Below are 21,928 nucleotides of genomic sequence, written 5' to 3'. Positions count from 1 at the left end.
CACTATAAAACCTATTCAAAACCATATTTCAAACTCTTTTTTTATTTGTTTCTTTTCTGTCAAAGGTGTATTTCAAAAGAGACGGGGAGCTGATAGAGGTGATATCATATACTCAACCCTCCACCACTGAGCAGGGGGGCGGCTCAGCAGGCGTGAGAGGAGCCAGACCGCTCATCAGCAGGGATCTCGATGACACAAAGCTGCAGCGGTCCCTCTCCCTCCTGGACCCCGAAGGACGGGCGGCCCGTTTGTACACAGAGAGCCCCCAGCATGTCCACACTCAAGGCCAGCAGGCCTACGAGCCGAGCCCGGCCACGGAGGTCATCCCCGAGACTGTGGTGAGCCGGGAGTTTCCCCGGTGGGTCCACAGCACGGACCCTCTCTATTACTTCAGCCACACGAACATCCCTCAAAGTGACGGCTCGGTGGTGGTTCAGGCCAGACTCACCTGGACCCTCAATCCTCAGCTGGATAATGACGCCCTGTTCAGCTGCGAGGTCAAACACCCTGCGCTGTCAATGCCCATGCAGACGGAGGTCACTCTGGGTGAGTCGGAAGCAGACGTTGTTTTTTTTTAATGCGCCAGTTGCATACCTTCGAAAGCTTTTTCTCATCTGCTCTCCAATTTGCGGCCTCATTCCATGGTCACACTCACACACATGCACAGGCGCCCATTCTCATTTCTCCTCTTCTTTTAATCTGCTGATGTCTCTTTGTATCCCCTCGCTGCACTTGGAAACCAACTGGGCCCCCTTATGTGTGCCTTGCAAACATACTCAGAAAAACACTGATTCTCATTTGATACTGCTTAATTGTGTTACAGCTGAGCAGATTGCAAGTTTAGCGCTGAATGCAAAACTCCGTGTGACTGACAGGGCAATTCACCGTCCTGTCTGTTGCTAGATTGAGTTAACTCAATGGTGTTATTGAAAAAGTCAACCTGAATTAGAGGAGTCAGATGAGAATTTAGACACAGTGACCATTGTTCCTCAAATTTCAATGAGTATTTCCCTCAAGCTTTTAAGTCATGCCTCAGTGATTAAAATAGCAAGATAACTCCTGAACCTCCACACATTATTTTGAGAAAAAAAAGATTTTGTCAGTGAGATTGCTTTTGTTCATCCTTAAAATGCCAGTGCAGAGGTCAGCTGGATGAACAAAGCACAAGTCATACTTATGCTGGGCTTACACCTTATGACTTTTGAAAAAAGATTTTCAAAAGACTCGTTTAAAACTATGATCTCACACCAGCTCACATCTAAAGACTGGTTGTTAGAATTTTCAGTCTCAGGCTAGTCTCAGTGAGACCAAAGACTGAGGATCTTACATTTAAATACTTTGAAAAGAGTTGTGGAAAACTACAACTTTCTTTTGGAAGAAATTCATTTGTTGTCGACCACTGCGCTGAACCCATCAGGTATGAACCATGAGCAGAAGACAGCTAATGAGCAGCGCCGGGGAAGCAGTTAGGGATTCAGCGTCTCGGTCAACAAGTCTTCGACTGGCTGGGAGGAGTGCGGGAATCGCACCAGGAATGTTTATTTCCAAGGACAACCGCTCTAACCCCCTGAGCCACAATGCCCCCTCATTTCCCATAGTGCAGTGTTTTACCATCATGCTGGTTTCCTATTTTCGGTTTTGGTGGAGCTCAACTATTGGTTGTTGATTCACTCTTTACGATGACCTAACAGAAAGACTTGCAATAATATCGAACATGTTTGATATTGTTGTAAGCCCCAAGACGAGGCAAAAACTGTACTAAGACTGCACTAAGACTGTAAGACGAGCTTACATTTGACGGTTGAGACGACAGGAGCGAGCTGTGACTCCGGTAGTACTCCGCTACAACTCTTAAGATTTCCCGCCGGCTTCCAGTTTTAAGTCTGCGACTTGAAAATCGTAAGGTGTAAACTAGCATTGAGAGAGACTGGTAAAGTTGGTGGTAAAGTGGTAAAGTTCCAATGCATTCACCCATTTAACTTTTATATATAAATTTAATTTTCTATTTTTTTTTTTATTAAAAACAAAAATGGCTTCCAGCACATCCAATTAACACATCAAAGGCTCTACCTTGGCAAGGTCCTGCTGGAGATGAGCCACACAATCCTGACATTATATTCCAGGAGATGTTTGTAATTGCCGAAATCAGGAAGAGCGAAGCACAAACAGATGCTATATGTTTGTTTTGCAACTCACTGCCACAAAACCGTCCCACAAAACTAAGGTTTGTCTGATTATTCGCTTCTCTGTTCTGCCGAACACCTGTTTGGAAAGCAAAAATTAAAATCCGCTCTATATTCTTCATGGGCTTCCTTTTTGCAGTTCCTCATTTTTCTTGTCTCTGTACAACATTTCATATGATTTCCTTCGAATTTAACGATAATTTTCTCTGTATTTTGTTTTAAACACAATTTATATATAACATAAAAAATAAAAAAAACACTCTCCGCCCTAAGTGATATTGGGTTATCTTTAAGGAGACCTTGCCCAGATGCCTGAGAGCTTGGAAATTCTGCGCAGGATCCTAGTTTTTGCCAGGATTGCACTCTTTCAGTGAGAGATCTCAGATGTTTTGGTGTTCTATGTTGGCATTCTCCCAGCTTTGTTATTACTGGCTATCACTGACCCAATCACTACGAGGACCACCTTTTCCTTTCTCCCTGATGTTGGGATCGCTACATCCACGCGATGGCCATCTTCTGTGGCATATATATATATACATACTACTGTGATGTTACCCTTTCCATTAACTTGTTGTTATTATGGAAAGAAGCACTTACAAAAGGTCCATTTTATGGAAATGTGTTTAAATAGCACAGTGGACATACTCCTTAGTCAATGCTGGACTCTTGGTAGTGAGAGTTCTTTGAGCAAACACACAATAATCAAATTTTATTTTCTAAATTTTGTTTTCCTCATGTGAGCATTGGCTCATATTTTTAATGTTGAAAAAACAAACAAGCAAGTACCGGTAAAGTTATGACCTCTCTCTCTCTCTCACATACACACAAATGAATTATTTACTTGTTGACAAATAATCTAGTTGTAGTCAGTTGAAACAGACATGAGTTTTGCTTATGTACATATTTTTTCAGAAACAACTAGCAAATGTATTGTATTCACTTTCACTTCAGCCCATTTTGTTTGCCAAGAAAACTCCCTGCCAGGCGAAACCATATACATAAGTAGGTTATGAGGGTGAATCTACAGAGTCTCAATTAAGAGGGAAGAAATTTTCCTTTCTGTTGTAGCTTTTGAATCAAACATTTTTCAGCTCAGGATGACAAGAGGACAGGAACTGCACTGCTTTCATACAAAGCTGACATTTCTAAAAATTTTGCTATGCCCTACGGAAATTTAGGGTATTGTATTTTGTGCAATCTCCGATCAGATGTTGGTTGGGGTTATTAGTTTTTTTGGCAATATCTTACATATTTACCTCTTTTTCTTACTGTTTTTAGATTTGCATGAACATGTAATTCAATGTAGTTTCACCTTCCTATATTTCTGGATTAAAATTCAGCATATTTTCCAGTTTATGCAATGTCTGTTCTAGATAAGGACTGCACATTATTTATTGACTGCAACTTGATAATTTTTTTATGGATCTACATCATAATCCTGAATTACTGTTTTTCGAAGACTACAAAAATAACAACGAATATCAGCATAAATAAGTAACTGAGATGTTATTTATAATAACAAAGCTAATTTTTCCCTAAATATTCAAATATTCCATTTCTGAGCAAACATTAAAGTCAAGATTTCTTTCCAAAAACTCAAAGAAATGAAAGAAAACTATGAAAATAAATAAATGAATAAATAACAACTTTGACTTTATATTTCTGATGTGATTGTTTATAATGTTTTGAGGGCCGTATTTAGTTTAGAAATTTGTGTATTCTTGTAATTTCAATTTTTTTCAATATTTTGTGTATATTGTTATTACCTGGGCTTAATACTGAAGGTTTTTGATTCATGTTTTTATCACTATTATATACATTCTATATATCATATATAAATGGCCCCTTCATACACCAGAGCACAGTTCTAAAAGTCAACATTACTATTTTGTCAACAACATATAACCTAAATAAAATAGGAACAACATCAACTACCCTCCAATAAATCCTTAATTTTTGAGTATTATGTTAATTTTTTTATTGAATTTCTGTGCGAGACGGAAGAAAAACAGTGCATGTCCTCTTGTCACAAAGATTTTTCACAAAGTGTTTTTTTTTTTTTCCTTGTTTGTTTTTGCAAATGGGAATCGCTCCTTCTAGAAAAATGTCTTGTAGAGTGCGGAAACTGTCACCACACTCTCCCTGGTGGATAGATCACATGCAAAAAGTGAGACAGCAGCATCAGTTAAAGGTTTAATGATGGGCTGTCTTCACAAGACAAAACTTTATTACAGTAAGTACTTTAACAGCTCTTTGCCTCTTTCCCATGTTGATGATAAAACAGATGACACACCCCAGGGGTTGGAGGGCCAGGCTGTGAATCTCTTGTTAAATGTCAGAGGCGCTAATATTGTGACAAGCCCCGCTTCAATTTTTTTCTGTTTCGTTTGAAGCACCTTTGATAAATTTTAAAGAGATAGGGTTAGTTCATCATGTCTCCCCCTGCCAACACCTGAAGGAATTTGTCGAAATTTCAAAGCGCTGAAACTTTCTTGTGGTGTGATGCGTCTTACAAAAGAAGAGTTTAAAGCAAGAAAAAAAAAAAAAACATTGCTGTTATTCAAAGAAGAAATAATGTCCAAAATAACAAGCCCGCCCCAATCGGACGAGCTCATCACCAGTCCAAACGCCACTATGCATTTGAGGGCTGCTTAACTATAATTGAATATGACTGTGTAAAATGGCTGAAGATCCACATCACTTACATACTATATTCATTTATATCATGCGGCTATAACCGGATAATTGCACTCTGGATGTATCGTCTTCCAAACACATACACACACATTCACGGTTCTCTCAGGTGTGTTTGGTCAGGAAATGAAAAGGAGGCCCTTGCAGTGCCCATAAGTGATAAATCTTTCAGAGATTTAATTTTGCCACATGAGACGGAGCGACAGCCTGACAATCGACCAATGTTGTATTACACTCAATGAATATTCATGACTGGCTCCGTGCTCCACATATAAATGCAAGTGAAGATGGCACCGGGCCTTGGGACTGAAAAAAAAAAAAGAAGAAGAAGAAAACACCTCCATGAGATCATGACGCCATGTCTCCTTCATCCAACTGCGTTAGAGTCATGAACCTCGTGCCACTTAATATTTTAAAGGTGCTCTTTACTTGGAATTTACTTGAGCTATAGTGTTTATTATTAAACATCATTACACAAGTGGTATGATTTACACTGTGCTAAAGCGAGAGGAGATTCAGGCTTCATCCCATCTCCATCGCTTTGCCAGACAGAGATAATCAGGGAACAGATGCCCTGTTTCAGTAAAGTGTCTGTTTTTTGGGGTTGTTTTTTTTTTTCTTGGATTGTGTGGGATTGTGTTTCCACGCAAATACATTCCATTTTTGGTTTGTTTGTTTATCTTTCCATCTGTCTTTTGACAACAAAAATATAGGGATTTTTCGTTTGCTTGTTTTCTTTCATTTAAACGGTAATTGTCAAGTCATTTCTTGATGATTGTGAGGCAATTTCTTTTCTTTTTTTTTTGTATTTGATTATAAGCCCCGTTATTGGGCATTTCTGGTCCTTTGTTATTTTTTTTCAGTAACTCCTTACTGTTTTTTTTTCAATTTTCAGAAAATGTAATCATCTCTCACACATAGTTATTTATTTTATAAACCCGATCTATATCCAGATGGAAAACAGTGTATCATTCATAATATTTCATCTTAGAAATACCAATCTATGAAAAAAAAATACTATTTTTGCCTTTTGTATGATATGAATACTGCCAGTATGGAGGGTAAACTCCATACTACTCTTGTATTCATGTTCTGGTGCTCTGTCTCTCCTTCATCATTGCAGCTTTGTGTGTCCCATACTCGTGTTTTTCAGCCATGAAAGGCACTCCGTTGTCCACCGCTGCAGAGGGGGTCTGATTAAGCAGTCACTTGAGCCTTTTAAATTTAGTTACATGCTTTACTGACTTTTCTTTTTCAATAAAACTGGTCACCCAGCTTTTGTAACAGGTTACCCTTTATTGCTTAAGTCTGCTTGTGCAGCTGGCCAGACATGTTGATGTCTTGGTTCAGTGTTAAAGAACACCTGATGCAGTGTGACCAGTTGTTCTCCAGAAAGCCGTTTTTACTCTTAAGTAGGAGTTCTCTCACGCCGCAGTGGGATCATACAAGACGTTCTCATTGGCCTGTGGCTTATTTCCCCTGCGAGCACCCCCCCCCCCCCCCCAGCTCCCCCATCCTGGGAGAGAGGCTGCACTATGACCATCGCACTGCATGCTGTCCTAATCAAAGATGGTTACGGGGGGACCAACTGTCCCTTTTGGAAGAAATCCCAGAATTCAGCCATCACCTTCTCTGGCCATATGCCTCGCAATCTCATCGTGATTACTTGACACTAGCATTACCAGTACTAAACTACTTATTGGGAAGCATATAGGTGGGAGAAAGAGACCAAAACCAACCTCCAAAATTCCATTTTTCTTCAGTACCAGACAGAATTTTTTTTCATGTCAAACATTTCTCATGAAATCTATAGCTGAGAGTTATTCACTCCTCAATAATGTGGTGTAAATTAGTTCTTTCTTCCTGATCATTGTGATTTTGTCTGAAATCATGCTTTTGATGTGATATTTGCCATATTATAGTGTATTCATCTACACTTAAGGCATGAAAATCGTTTCTGAAATATACACTCATAGCACATGTAAACATCCATTCAATACAGAAAAGCTTCATTATCCTTGGTAGAGAAAAATAAATGCCTATAGAGGAACAACGAAAATGTCATTCACTTGACAAGAAAAGTTAAAAAATGCAAGGAATACAATTGCTGAATAGGCTGAGAATCAGAGAGGGGCAGTGTTTAAGTATGTGCTTTATAATAAACAATTTCATGCAATGTAAACCATTGAAGAAAATAGATGATATCAATTGGAGTCAGTCAGATCATAAAGGTCCACAGTGACTTCAAAGCATTTATTGAACAAAAGTGATTCCTGAAAATGAATGAATATCGATTTTTAGGATTGGTAAACATGTAATTATGAAACCATATATCTTGCTATACAGTTTTTTGGTTATAAATTCAAATATATGCAAGTCAGTTGTTGCTGTTTATGCTGCGATTTATTTCTAGGAGTCAGTCAATACGTTCTCTAGGATGTATTATTATGACTCTGTTTGCCACAGTCAGCGAAAGAATATATTCAAATGCCATGTCAAGAATGGATTATGGATTGCATGATGTACAATAAGTGGACAAAGCTACATGAGCCTATTATAGATAAAAGAGTGTAACTCCATATTCATTAGTCTAATGCAGGCTTGTAGTCAATGACTGTCTAAGAAAAGACCACACTTCATTAGCTACCGAGGACACTTTTTTTGCCAGATTAATGGCTAAAATCTGAGGTAATTTGTCTGTTTACTTATTTTTTCTTTGGTTAAACTCATCGAGGAAACAAGTATCGAGTGTGATTTACATTGAGAGTCCAAACTGAATTAATTGAAGAACTATTGATAGACTGCCCTCAGCTTAACTTTCACCGCACGCGCTGCTCAGTCCATTTGTCTGAAAAATATGGAGGTCCACAGTAAGAGGTAGTTATCTTTTAAGAGAATTATACATCATCTCAAATTGTGCAGAACTTGCTTATATGAGCCCAATAGTATACTGTGCAGTTTGGTTGTAATGATATGACTTATCATTTTGTCTTACCTTTTTTTTCATAGCATTATGCAAATCTTTCATTTCATCTCAGCACTACATACACGGGACAATTACTGGCCCCTCACAATCTTAGAGTATTAGAATCCACCCGCTTCCTCTCCCGCTGGTGTCCCATTGTTTTAAAGTGTCCAAATGAAAGCCATCTCTCCAAACCAAGACAAGGGAATTAGCTCTCTGAGTGTCCCTTATCTTGCTGCCTCCACACTCAACCCGGTGCACTCCCATTCTCCTCTAGTAATGAGTATCTACCCAATTTACTCCCTTTTTCTCTCCAAGGGGGAATAAATCCTACACAGCCTTTTGGATAAAAGAACCTGCGGGTCCCATGTCTCTTGCCCGATGACCTTAATTGACAGGAAATTGTATTTGTCTCTCTCCCCCCTGTAACAAAACAGGTGTCCAGCAGGATTTGTTCTCCATGCTCAGTACATTGACCTTTGTCTCCTTGTTTTTTTTGTTTTTTTTTTCTTCTACTTCTTCTCCTTCCAGCTGCTCCTAAGGGTCCTAAACTCTTCATGTCCCCTAGCAGAGCAAAGGTAGGGGACACGGTGCGCATCACAGTGCAAGGATTCCAGGTAGGATCTGGTGGGGTAAGTGCATGGGACAATTTGAAACTATAGGCTCAAATTCAGTCCAGTCTAGGATAGAGGGTGATGAAGCTTACTAAGGCCTCCCTGACCCCTCTATTTGCCTTTATCAATCACTGAAATTTGCTTATTTAATGTTTCTTTTCAGTGTGTGTTTCTACAAAGCAACAGATACAAAGCTGCTAGTCAGCCTAGCACTGCGCACTTTACAATAAAATGTCACCAGCTTTGTCAAATCAATTCAACTAAGCACTCCACCAACTGTGGGTACTTTGCATTCCATTGTACACTCCTGTGTACAAATTCGGAAATTTTCATTCATTCTGTTATGAACTTATAATGAGGGATTATGAGTTAATATTATCAGAATCAAATACATACTTGAATAGCCTTTCAGTGAATTTTTCTGTGGTTTCAAGCAGGAGTAGAGGGTTCACAAAATGAATAATGCTCACAAGGCATCAACTGTAATCACTGATGCCATATTATTAGATTCATGTTTTTTGTTGTTTTTGTCTTATCCAAGACAACAAACAACAATCTTTGAAAATGCAGTTTTTGTATGCAAGTGTAGTTAAAGTGTGCCATGTGCCATTTGAATTTCATAATGTGCGCTTAGATTACTATTGTTACTATTATTACAATTGTAATAATGATTATATTGCAGTCTCTAGCCGTTCATATTCCTAGGTATTGTTTTTGTTTGTTGGCTTCTTTGCTTGTTGTCTGTTCCCCTTCAGCCATGAAGGCATGTAGATTTATCAGACAGCAAATTTCACCTATCCTTCACTGGACCAGGGCTCTATGGTTTCAAAACTAGATCGCGTGGCAAGATCAATGTTGCCACTTTTTCTTTCTCATCTTGTGATGATGATTATGCCAGTTTCAGCCCCATCTCATATTGTCAGAAGAATATATTATTAACAGTGATGTCAGAATGTGGATGCTCGTCTGTACTCATTTTTTCATTTGCTTTATGTTTAAAATAAAACTGGGTCTTGGCTTGTTCAGAGACGCAGTGCACCGACCTTTTTCATTTGGTATCTTTAGGCTCTAGGGGCTGTTTGACAGCAAGGACTTTCCTCTGCCTTAGCATCGTCTATAATTCAATGTGACCTTTTTTTCTGAAAGCATCTCATTTAACCTTAGTTGTTATTGAGACACTTTGTACTGCAAATCTATTTACATGAAATTTATTGGTAACTTGGGCCTTGAAAAGCAATTAACTTAAGATATAAATTTTGATTGAAAAAATTAACATGACAAACAAATGGAATTAGTATGATGTAATGATAATCTGTTAGTATCTAAATTTACGGATACTTTTAAGTCCAGGATTTTGGGGGAGGCAAAAAATTCCGCATAAAGGCACAGTTTTTCACTTATCCAAAATAGGAGAAAGTAAAATGCATAAAACCACAAGCTTATGTCTCCACAGGCTAAATCATAAATTTGTTATCAGTAGTACGAACATATTTTATTTGCACAGCCAGGGGTTAACTGTCACCACTATACATCTGCAAGTGATGCTTGTGACGGCTGAGCTGTCTCTACATATATGATGCAAATGTTCAGAAGTGGTCCATTGGCAGATTTTCGCATCCCAAGAAGTTGCAAGGCAAAACTTTGGCCCTGGATGCTTGTCAGACCATCAAGATCAGTATATTTTGGGTTGAACGCCATCATCTGACTCAACCTCTGTTGCTAAATTATGTTGCCAAAACTTTTCCTGCTACATTTATTCATCTGAGTTTATATATGGAATGATAAGACAAATGATTTGTGTATTTCAGCATAAAGACGATAATGAATCAATCCCAATTTCTCAAAACATAGCTAAGCTCACTCTTGTTCCTCAAGTAACCAGACAAAGCAAAACACATATCCTATTTTCACATTACAGGAAAGATCTGAAATAATTGTGGATTGAACTGGCTTCATAAATGAATTCTGCACTTTTTTATTAAATAAAGCACTTTAAAATTGATGATCTAGTTTTGGAAATGTTACTTATCATAAATGAAGCAGGGAAAGAATCTATTCACAAACCTCATTCAGAATAAACGAAGAGGAATATTGATCATTAATAATGCAAGGCTAAAGACAAATTAGGAAAATAGATGTGATACAATCGCTCTCATAAAAGGGGTAACTTTTGTGACAATTAAAACTTAAATTGTCATATTCAACATGTAATATCACATTTAAGATTTTTTTTTCCTTTCACATAGATTTTACTAGATTTTACTTAGATATTTTTTTCTGTAATTTTTCTAATATTTTCACACATAAGTATTATGTCATAAAGTTGTTATAGGTTATAGCAGTAGTTGTTATAGGTAATGCAAAATGCTTAGGTCACTGAGTTCATCTACAAATTTGTTTCCATATAAGATGGTAGGTTCTTGCTTCAGTCTGAACCTCTTTGATTGTTTTCCTGTTTCATTTTATCACATTGGGCAACCAGTGCGTGGAAGCCATGTTACCCGGATTTGGTGTCTGCAGGCAGTTGATGATCAGTCCTGTCACTTTGAGGATCATGGAGCATAATTATGTTTGATAAGTGCAATTCTTGGTTGTGAGGACAAATTAAACAGAACAGGTTGATAACAGAATAACATTGTCATTTCTTGAGAGCTATTCACTTTGTCATTGACATTCAGAGGGGGGAAGTGATATAGATAGATAAAGGATCAAAATAAATGAATAAATTAATATTTTCCTTAACCTTAAACTCTAATTAAGAGCTCTAATTGGGATAAGGTAAAAAACTAAATTATAAAATCAATTAAATAAGCTTTCCTATGTTGCCCAATAATAATTTTCACATGTCTGCCCTGAATATTTGTTACATGCAGTGGTGGTAAATTGAAATATAAAAGTGCTTTACATTAATCTTTTTAACTCTTTTGGATCTAACTTTCTCATTAAAAATGTACCACGTTTGAGGGCATATTAGGGGGCGGCATGGCACAAGAGGTAGTCAACTGTCTTTAGAACCAAACATTACTGGTTTGATTCCCGGCTCCTCCTAGTGTGCCGAAGTGTTCTTGAGCAAGACTCGGAACCCCTAACTGCTCCCATGGTGGTGGTCGACGGCAGTCTACTGCTCATGGTTCATTCATGATGGGTTAATTGCGGAGAATTTCCCCATGGGAATTAATAAAGGATACATTATCATTATTATTATTATTATTATCATATATGCATATATGCTAATCCTGCTATTGTATGCTGAGGCATAGTGTATACCCTGTCACTCTAAAAGATGAAAAAATAAAAATTAATAAAGGGGAAATTAATTTCTTAGTGAATTGTCTTTATTTGTGGTCTGTCACATAGCCCCATGCTAACTGTCGTGGTATATCGACTTCAATTTCAGCTGCAGACATATTTCATCGTCATTTTTCCAACCCATCACATTAATTCCAAATGTTAAAACGCTAAAAAATATTATAACACAAAATCCATCTTTTTACTAATATAAGACATTTTTGCAGGAAAATATTATATGCAATGATTGGTTGTGGTCAAAAATCTTTAATTTCAAACACTGTTTTTTATTGAGTGTCAACATTGCTGTCTGTGCTGTCATCCACCAGAACATTTCAACAAAAAAAAGTCTTATCTCCAGTTGTTGACGAAAAAAAAAAAAATATATATATATATATATATATATATAAATAAAACCACCCTAACATGACGTATTTTCAGAAATGCATCCCTCTAGTTTTGTGTAATCTTGTTAAATGACAAGACATGGCACCAAACGCTCTACCTCCTCGGCGGAGATAATAAATAAATCCACTGTCTTGTCATACGTTGTTCTGATGTCCCATTGATGTGCTCTTTCCTTCATGTAAGCCTAGAGTGCCAGGAAATTTTTCCACACTGAAAGCTTTCCCTGCTGAAATGTATTCCTAGCTCAAATGGATCAAATGGATGTAGCGATACACAAAGTGTATCTTCAGCTGCACGTATGTGTGTGGCGCAATGCGGGGAGACATTATGGTGCAAGGTAGAGGAAGTAGAAGAACTATTTCCCTGCGGTGGAAGCACACAAGATTTCTCCCTGTATTGTGTCCTCTTGTTATCTACCACCAAGTCGACGCACAGTGATGGGGATGAAAAACTGCTTATATTTTAAGATGGAAAATTGTGGTGTTTTCTGGAGGGTTTCAGAACTGTGAAGGAAGGGGAAAGGGGGGGCTGTTGTCAAGTGAAGTGTTGATTATTAATGCATGTTGTTAACTTGCTGTTGCATTAGGGGGGAAAATCAGGGCTTGTATTATTCATGTATCCTTTGCTCTTAATCTCTTGTCTTGGACTCAAAGACTTTCTCTCTCTTGCCCCTCTTTTTCCATCTTTTTTTTCTCCTCCTCTCCTCCGTCCTCCTCTTCTCAATCCCATCTGTCTCGGGTGTTGATAGAATGAGGTGTTCCCTGAGCCGCTCTTCACCTGGACGCGGGTGGGGGGTCGCTTGCTGGACGGGAGCACCGAGCGAGAGGGGAAGGAGCTGATTTTGGAGAGAGTGCCAGCCGAGCTCAACGGCTCCATGTACCGCTGCACGGCCCAAAATCCTCTGGGCTCCACGGATACGCACACTCGCCTCATAGTCTTTGGTACGTTTACTCTTTCATGGCTACTAGACTGGGAGAAAAAAAAAAAGCTGAATTCACATTTAATTTTCATCAATTATTCAGAAGATGATGAATATAAAAAAATGTATTTTATTGTGGCTCTACTACTTGGCTGAACACAGATTATCTTGAGCACTTATAGAATTACACAATTAAATGTCGTAAAATATTATATAACCCTACAAATGTCCTTTCATGTATCGATAATAACTCTAAAAAGACATTTATGTGACCACTTTTCAACATGAATCATTAATGCGGCAGCGAGTGCACGATTAATAAAAGATCGTGTCCCTAATTGTCGGAACAACACATTCTTTAACAGCAGCATAAAGTCAGATAACTGTTCGCTAACAAGGGATTTGGTGACTCTTCTATCGGCTACACGTCTTGCACCGCTCAAACAATGAAACAGCAAGCACCAGTGGAATCAAAGGATGATTGTGGTGGGGCAGAGTCAGAATAGCTCTTTGTTCACTGGCCAAAACAAGGTACCATGTTCATTGTAACCCAGAATTTGTTTGTTTACGGATGTTGATGTGAGAATTGGATTGCTTACAGACTCAATTACATCAGTGTGTCCTGCTTCTGTGGATATTTACTGCGGGCACTTGGAGGAAGTGTGATCCATCATCCTTCATAACCCCACACCGAAGACGAGGTGCTTTTTAATCAGACGATTCCTTCAAAACTGAGCACTTGTTTCAAAACAAAAAAGGATTTTACACATTTCTCTCATCCAAGCCTGGTTCAACATGGTGTGTTCTGTTATTAACCAGTTGAAATGCGCTTATAACAAGTAGCCTTAGGGCTCGGAGGTCCTTGGAAACTCCTCCATTTCTGGCCTCAATAAATATAGATATTCATTCATTCATTCATTACCCAAACCACTTATGCTGCAGTCAGGATTGAGGGGGGGTGGAACCCATTCCAGCTGTCATTGGGCAAGAGGAGGGGTAAATATTGAGGCATACATCTTCTTCACACATCTGGGCAATTCCCCATCTCCAATGAACCTCCTACCGGAATTTGGACTGTTATAGGAAATTCATGCAAACAAAAGGAGAACATGCAATGTTCACACAGACAGGACCCTCTGGCGGAATCGAACCAGGGACATTCTCGCTGTGAAGTGAAAGCACTAACCACCGCACCATTGTGCTGCCAAAATGAATGAAAATATCCTCGGGGGGAGGAATTAATATGATAATTTCATCTGAAAATAGGCCTCATTATTACAGGAAATACCGAACTGCAGGAGTTAGAGCAGTCATCTTTAGAACCAAACATCCCTTGCTCAAATCCCAGGCTCCTCCTAGCATGTCAAAGTGTTGTTGAGCAAGACGCTGAACTCCTAACTGCTCCCTTGGTGCTGGTGGACGGCATGCCTACTGCTCATGGTTCATCCATGATGGGTTAATTGCAGGGGGAACGAATTTATTCAGGACTAATGAAGGATAAATTATTATTATAAGTATTATTATTATAAATAAATATGTGCCAATTTGCGTTTTTTTTTATTGAAGCAACTAGTTTAGGCAGATTTCTGTAGGATATTGTCAGAATATTGAAAGTTTTTCTGATTATGATATGGCTAATATTTAGTTAATTTAATATTTTAGTCTATACGTAGCTTATTTAGTTTAAATTTAGTAATTTCTAAATATTTTGTCCACTTTTTACAGTTTTATAGCCACATATTTCTAGCCGAATGTCAGATATTTTTTGTCAGATTTACTGACAATTTTTCAAATGCTGAGCTTGAAGTATGCGATTTGACCATATGCACGTTTGGTTTTTTTTTGTATGAATTTGTGTCAAGAAATGTCATGCATTTTTAATCTCTGCTTGCTCAGCTCGTATCCGCTTTCATCTCGTCCACTCAATGATTTGTGTCGAAAATATGACGAAAGCTTCATTGGTCCTTGTCACAATCACTTGGTGTCTCCATCAGCTGCAGCTCCTGGCCATTCATCCGAAACCATGAATGATCTGGCCTAGGTCTCATGATTGAATCGGGTCCTGAGACACATAAAAGTCACAATGAAATATTCGTAGGTGCAAGTAGCATTAAATTGAAAATTCAAATATCCAGCACCATGAGTCGGAATTGAATGTCATCACATTACTGGAAAGGGTGGAAGCCTATACATGTCAAGTTAATTTTATTTATACCACCAAATCATAGCAGAAATGATCTTGGGGCACTTGTTATATAAATAGCACTGGTAGACTTACAATATTTAATGCAGCGTACTCTATATTTACAACAAATGTTGCAGATTACAGTGCCGTAATAGATAAGTCAATTACAAAGAAAGTTTAACAGGGTGCCCACTTGTGAAAAGCAGAGGAGGCGCATCACTCGCCAATAATTGAGACTTCAATCACATAACAAACACAGTCTTAGAGAGGACTGAACGCTTCCTGTCTACTGTCGTTATTTTCCAGTGTTTTTCAGTCCCTCATGTGCCAAATATGTCTAAAAAACAGCTGCATCCGTAATAGATGGGATGTATTTGCATAGAGCCATCATAAAACACTTGGAAACAACAAACCTCAGATTTGAAGTAATTAAGAAACCAGTAATGTGATAAATACCAGTCTAAATAGGATAGTGACGGTTGTTGGTATCATCCTGTACAGTCTCTGAAAAAGGTAGTTCTTAAAAAACTCGAGAATTCCCCACAGACATTTTTGTGTGCTTTCAACTTTGTCTCAAAATGTGTGGCTTCTATGAAGTCAGACAAAGCACTGCATTAACCTATAATACACAGACATAACCATTGTACCTCCTTTTGTGCTATTTTTTCCTCCTTTTTTTTAGGCATACCCGAATCACTCCTTGTGGTATGTTTCAGTTGCACAAATTACTGGGTGGGTCTAATAAGAATCTACTTGAAGGGAAAGTGCCACTTTAGAGAGGCGTTACCTTGAGAGGCGTTTTGCTAGGAAGAACGCTAATGTCTATTTAACACCCTGATGCACCCTCAGGTTTCATCGGCTACATGCCTAGTGTACTATGGCCCATCTGTCTGCCTGCTCCTTAGATTACTTCCACTCTCGCTAAGGGGAAGTAAATGGTGATTAAGTGACCTTGGCACGATCCCTCGTGGCCTTGGGATGAGACGCCTATCTCTCTGCTGGGGGCAAAGAGATATAAGTATTTGGGGTCGCTCTCGCTTGGCAAAATGTTCCGTATAGATCACCGTGAATAATAGGGTATAATCACAGCTCGGTGTAGAAACTCTCCACTGCCACTTAGCAGAGCTCACATCTTGATGATGTACATCTTTAGGCAGCCTCTGTGATAATACCGTGTAGATTACAATGAAGTGAGTCAGCACAGAGAGAGGGCAATGACACACACGCACAAGCACAAGCACACACTTGCACCGGCAGACACAAAATCTGCACACACAGGCAGCTGCACACAGATATGTATGCTTATGTAAATTTACACGGCCAGGCAAACAGGGGGATGCATATACAGTGCACACACTAATTTCCCTTCGCCTGCCAGAGAAGCTGCTATGTTAATGCGGCTCCTAATTGTATATGTAGCTTTCATCTGCTGGTTCGGTGAGCTAACATCCAAAAATAGTTCACAAAGTGGAAATTTAGGAGTATTGTTAATGCAATACTTAGCAAGCCATCCTTCCATTGCAATAACTTTATCCCTGAGAACTTTAAAAACATAGTGGTGAAGTGCAGAGTAGACATTGCGCTATGTATTTAAGGTGGAGTCATTTTTTTTCCCTACCTGTTCTTGTACTTTTACAGCAACAGCTGCCCTGCTACACAGTGAAAGTGGCCTAGTTGTTGTTGAGCAGTGCTCTGTGTTCCCAGTTCCATTAACAGGCCCACTGTCTCTCACCAGGGATGTGCCATTTAACATGTGCACGGGGAACTTTGGCTTCGTGCACAACCTTTGCCAGAGGTGTCAGAACTTTACCACTTACAACTTTTTCCTCTACTCTTCAAATGATTTCCTCTCTTTTTCTCTTCCTTGTTTCCCACAGAAAATCCAAGTATGATGAAAAACACACAGAACCAGAACAGTAAGTATTTGGACAATGAGTTTTTCATTTTAATGCATAATAGCTACCGCTGTAACAGTTCCTCATCGTATTTTGCCACCGCAGTGTGTCTCTATCAGACAATGTGCACGCAAAAAACCCGCATTGACGAGAAAAGCGCAGTTCCTTGTGAGACTGTGGCTCAACGCTCTAAGTATCGAGAGGTGGATGCTTCTCATTCTGTCCTGAATGCATTGCCCCAGATAGACTGCGTGAGAGTGATTCAGTCAGGATTAATCTTCACCAACGTTCAGTAACAGCGAGCAACAAGCCTCTCCCATGACTAACCGAGCCTGTCACTTTTGGTTGAGTGTGAGATTATTGGTGTTTCACATGTGCAGTGGTGGCTCATTTGCGGCTTCAGAGATTATCGTATGTATAAAGATGAGGGATTGTCAGGAGAAGCTGCAGGGCTTTGACAACAACCTTTCCGTCGCTCCCTTATTCCTGCCACTCCCTCTCCAGTTCTCCTTCAATCTTTTCTGCCTTTTTGCCTTCCCTTTTCTCTTGACTTTTCATATTTTTTGCATCCCAATGCCGAGCCCGAATTCCCTTCTTTTATCCATTTGTGGTTCCGTGTTCTTGACGTCATCCCCCCTTCCTTTCAGAATATTTTTATCCCCTTCCTGTCCTCTTCAACACTGCCGAAAATGATCTGATGCAGATTTTAAGGTACTGCCAAACCCAGGCCCCATGGTCAGTGCAGATTATCCTGTTGTATAAAAATAGATAAAATCCTGGCTAAACATCCAGGCTTTCAAGTGTTATCAAATTGTCTTTTCAGGTACAAATTAGAACAGCAATAGCTTTTTCTGAGTTTAGCTGAATGGAGGGGATTCAGTACAATAGGAGTCTCTTAAACAGCTCTCGTAGATTATATACAAATAAGCTTCCCACTGTACCTCGATTTCCACCGAGCTTGATGAAGTGCTATTTAATCCGCCAGATATGTTCTTTGTTCATGATACCAGGCTAGTGGCTCAGCTTACGTCTTTAACCGGTTCCTGTGTAGCTCTTCAGCGCCACTTTGCATGACCATTTGCCTCTCATTTGGTCCTTTTTTTCATTGATCTCCTGAGCCTGTCAATGACTGGACAGCCACAGCTAAAAATCATGCCGGACTAAACATATCTGCACTCTTTCTCCTTTCGGCTTTTCCCTTCAGGGGTCGCCATAGCGAATCAACCTTCTCCATCTAACCCTATTCTCTGTATCCACCTCTCTCACACTAACTAACTTCGTGGTCTCTCTCACTAAGTCCTTAAATCTTCTTGCACTAGATCTTAAAATTATTTTCAACTATCCTATGTGTCACCTTCTCTCAGCTTTGCTTCAAGTTTCTCCGCTTCACACACAAATTTATTTTTTCCTCTCACAACAAATAGCCTGACTCCCCACCCCCGCCGCCATCCCTCATCCAAAAGTTTTTCCATCTCTATTCTTTGTATCTTTGGCTTAGGGATATAAATCTAAATATGCAAATGCTTCAGAAAGCACAGGAGCAGGTGTGTCACAGCAAGGACAGGACCGTATCAGCATAGGTGCACAAATGCCTGGCGTGCAATTTCAATTTGTGTGCAACGTAGTCCCTGGAGTTCACGCATGTTCGGTCATGTGGGGGCGGCTCTTTCAACTCCATACCTGGGGTGAATGGATGGGTCAATGGATGGGTGACCCTGTCGGTCACCAGGGTGACAGGAGGCTGGAAGCCCATACTTCCCCTGAATGTATTCATTCACCTTTGTTAAGTTTTCCAACGGTCAAGTAGCATCTCAATGCCTCCTGTCCACATATATCAGTGTGTTACTGTGTGTCAGCCAGATGACTCAGATTCTGGAGTGACAATTTTAATGTTCTTTAAAGATGAAATAGCTCACAGGCTACGAATATGTGAACCATCTATTCCCTTTACTTATCTTGCTTATATTGAGAGTCAACTGAAATTACATGAATCTGGTTGGAAAAAAAGATATAAAATTAGCCAATGAACCATGGCTTCCTGTTACATTTTGATCCAGTTGAATAGTAGCAATTATAAAATGGAGAGATAACATAACCTGGATACAGGATCAGGTTCAAAACTATATTCACTTTAATAAAGAGCTGCTCAGTCGGCTCTCAAAGAAAATCTGCAGGGTCTGATGCTTTATCCAGGCTTACCATACTGTGCAGCTGTATGAACACCAGACAAATCTGCAAGAAGTTTATATCGTATTTTTGGAGTTAATAGGAAGATACTTATTACTTCCCTTAATAAATATTTTAGAAGGAAATTATGACTTCTTTGAACAATATCTTTCTCCCCCCAAAATTTCAAGAAATGTAATCCAAAATACAAGCAAAAGCAACTAGTGGATTAATGCTATTTATTTATTTTTGCCTATCTTACCAAACTATGTCATTCAAAATACATAATAATAGTGTGTGTGTGTGTGTGTGTGTGTGTGTGTGTGTGTGTGTGTGTGTGTGTGTGTGTGTGTGTGTGTGTGTGTGTGTGTGTGTGTGTGTGTGTGTGTGTGTGCAAATAATATACAAATAATATACAGTATTTTAGTTTTAGTTTCCCCCCCAGTATTTTTTTTATCAATTTGATGGTATTCTTCCTTAGAAATATAAAAGGATATTAACACAGGCAATCTGACTGACAAAAAAAAATTGCCTATGCCTCCTAAAGCATAGTCATATATACATAAATTAAAATTTTTGCTCGAATCGTTATGGAGTTTGGAATAAGAAAAGTTGTCCTATTCCCTTTACCAAATGAAATTTATATTAATTCATCAACCTATTGGTGGTCTGCCTGAAATGTTTTTTTTTCATTTATTTTATTTTTTTCTCTTGTAATCAGGGCCTAACTCTAATGACCTCGGTCACATTTAAGATTTATAGATTTGCAAGTAAGGAAGCTAATATGAGGCCACAGACATTAATGTCTAAACAGATGTAAATCACTACCATAAACGCTGTAAGTAATTATCATGTAATGTTGTTTTGGTATTTCATAGACATGGCATATCTACATATGACATTTGTGGACATATAAGAATAAGAATAATAAGAATAAGAACAACTTTATTTATCCCGAAGGAAATTGTTAACATATCATATATATTATATCAAATTATATATACTATTCAATTCAACTGAGATACCAGATTAGGTTTTTTTCTGATGTTTTATAAAGACAACTATCGTGAGTTTAATATTATCTGAATCCAGGATACCCATCCAGTTATACCCCAAGAGACAGAAAACCATCCAATTTTCTGTTGCCATTTGATTGGTAAGTGTTATCCTTAATTGCAAGGAGCACGCTGCCACCGATATCAGTCCCTGTATCTTTGAAAAAGAAAACGCTGTTGGCAGAAATTCACAGAGGTCCGAGCCAGAGTGTAGAAAAGAACAGATGGTGGGACAACTTGCACGTATATGACTGAACACTGTAACAGGACATCAGATGATGATCTTATGGTTGGATGAGCCCATTACAGAATTAAACAGGCTTGCTATTGTGGAGATCCAGTTGTTGCTGTCTGATTTCATTTGACAGCCATAAACATATGGCAAATACAGTTTTAATTCATGTTATTCTTTGTGGACGGGCATTAATTGGTGACACATTATTTCCAGAAATTATATAATCAAACTGGTTTATGAATCATCGTAGGCTTTTTCCTTTGTCATATATTACACGGGAGTTTTAGGAAAATCATTATTATGATGAGCCACTACTAAGGTTAAAATGTGTAACAACACATTATGCAATCACAACACATTATGCAATAACTTATCAAAATGCAATGAAATTTTACCTCATTATGTCATCATATCTCTTTTCATCACGTTGAATGATGGACAGCGATGAGTAATAAATCCCCCTGCACTTTTTTGGATAAGAGAAATGAGAGATGTGACGATATTCCACATCCCAAATTAGAATGACTCTGTGTCTGATACAGTGCCTTTGTCAACATAGCAAAAATTTTGCAATTATGGACATTCATTATGGTATCTGTTTGGGGTGTGTATTAATACATTTCAATCATCAAACAACCAAAAGATCAATTTCTATTTGTGATGAAATGTGTGTGTATACATATATACATATATGTATACGTATATAAATATGACATATACATAAATAACCTATTGGACTGATGCTCAGATGACCAAGACCCTGTTACTTGAGTATGTGGTTGGCAGGAAAAATGTTTCTCAAGAGCGTATTAGAGTTTTTGGAATGTGTATTTAATGACCCTTGATGGAGATAGACTACAGCTACCAAAGGCCTCCACTCATTGTGGAAGGGAGTGGAGGTTTCTATCGTGGAGAGAGGAGGAGTGAATGTATTTGCACATCTCTTTGCATGATGTTTAGAATAATGGATTGCACAATTTCCCAAATAGGATGTCTTGTTGACATAGCAAAGATTTTTGTTTTGGATCTGCGATCTCCCATAAAAGTTAAACGTCATCAATCCTGCAACACAACATTGATCATCTGCACAACTATCTTTCAGCCAAATGTAATAAACTAAGGACTTATGTGGCCAGCTGGGTGCCTGCTGGGCTTAATCAACCAATGTCTGCCCTGTAAGCAGGATGATTTAGTTTGCCAGAATAAAAATCCTGGACCGAATTCTTTTGATTCTTCTCTCTTTAATTTCTAGCACACCAGCCAGCCACTGTAGATATGGCATGATGGAAGTGTTTATTTGCATAAAGAGTGAGGAAATAAT

The 21,928-nt window shown here is 38.7% G+C and overlaps 1 protein-coding gene across 3 annotated transcripts in view; it reads left to right on the top strand.

Moving 5' to 3' along the window:
- Nucleotides 1–21,928, top strand: part of igsf21a (immunoglobin superfamily, member 21a) — a 230,116-nt gene that overhangs the window by 200,888 nt on the left and 7,300 nt on the right. For 2 of the 3 annotated variants that reach the window (XM_086149991.1, XM_086149992.1), the window contains 4 exons: nt 66–546; nt 8,374–8,474; nt 12,901–13,093; nt 17,134–17,172. In XM_086149991.1, coding sequence (XP_086006117.1) covers nt 66–546; nt 8,374–8,474; nt 12,901–13,093; nt 17,134–17,172 — 814 coding nt within the window. The remainder of the gene's footprint in view (nt 1–65; nt 547–8,373; nt 8,475–12,900; nt 13,094–17,133; nt 17,173–21,928) is intronic. The other variant, XM_086149993.1, reaches the window with a different exon arrangement.

Source organism: Fistularia commersonii, chromosome 7 (genome assembly GCF_037954325.1).
Source record: "Fistularia commersonii isolate RoL2024-O1a breed Wild chromosome 7, RoL_Fcom_v1.0, whole genome shotgun sequence".
Lineage (NCBI taxonomy): Eukaryota > Metazoa > Chordata > Actinopteri > Syngnathiformes > Fistulariidae > Fistularia > Fistularia commersonii.
Note: the sequence above shows the minus strand (reverse complement) of the source record. Positions and strands in the feature narration are given on the sequence as shown.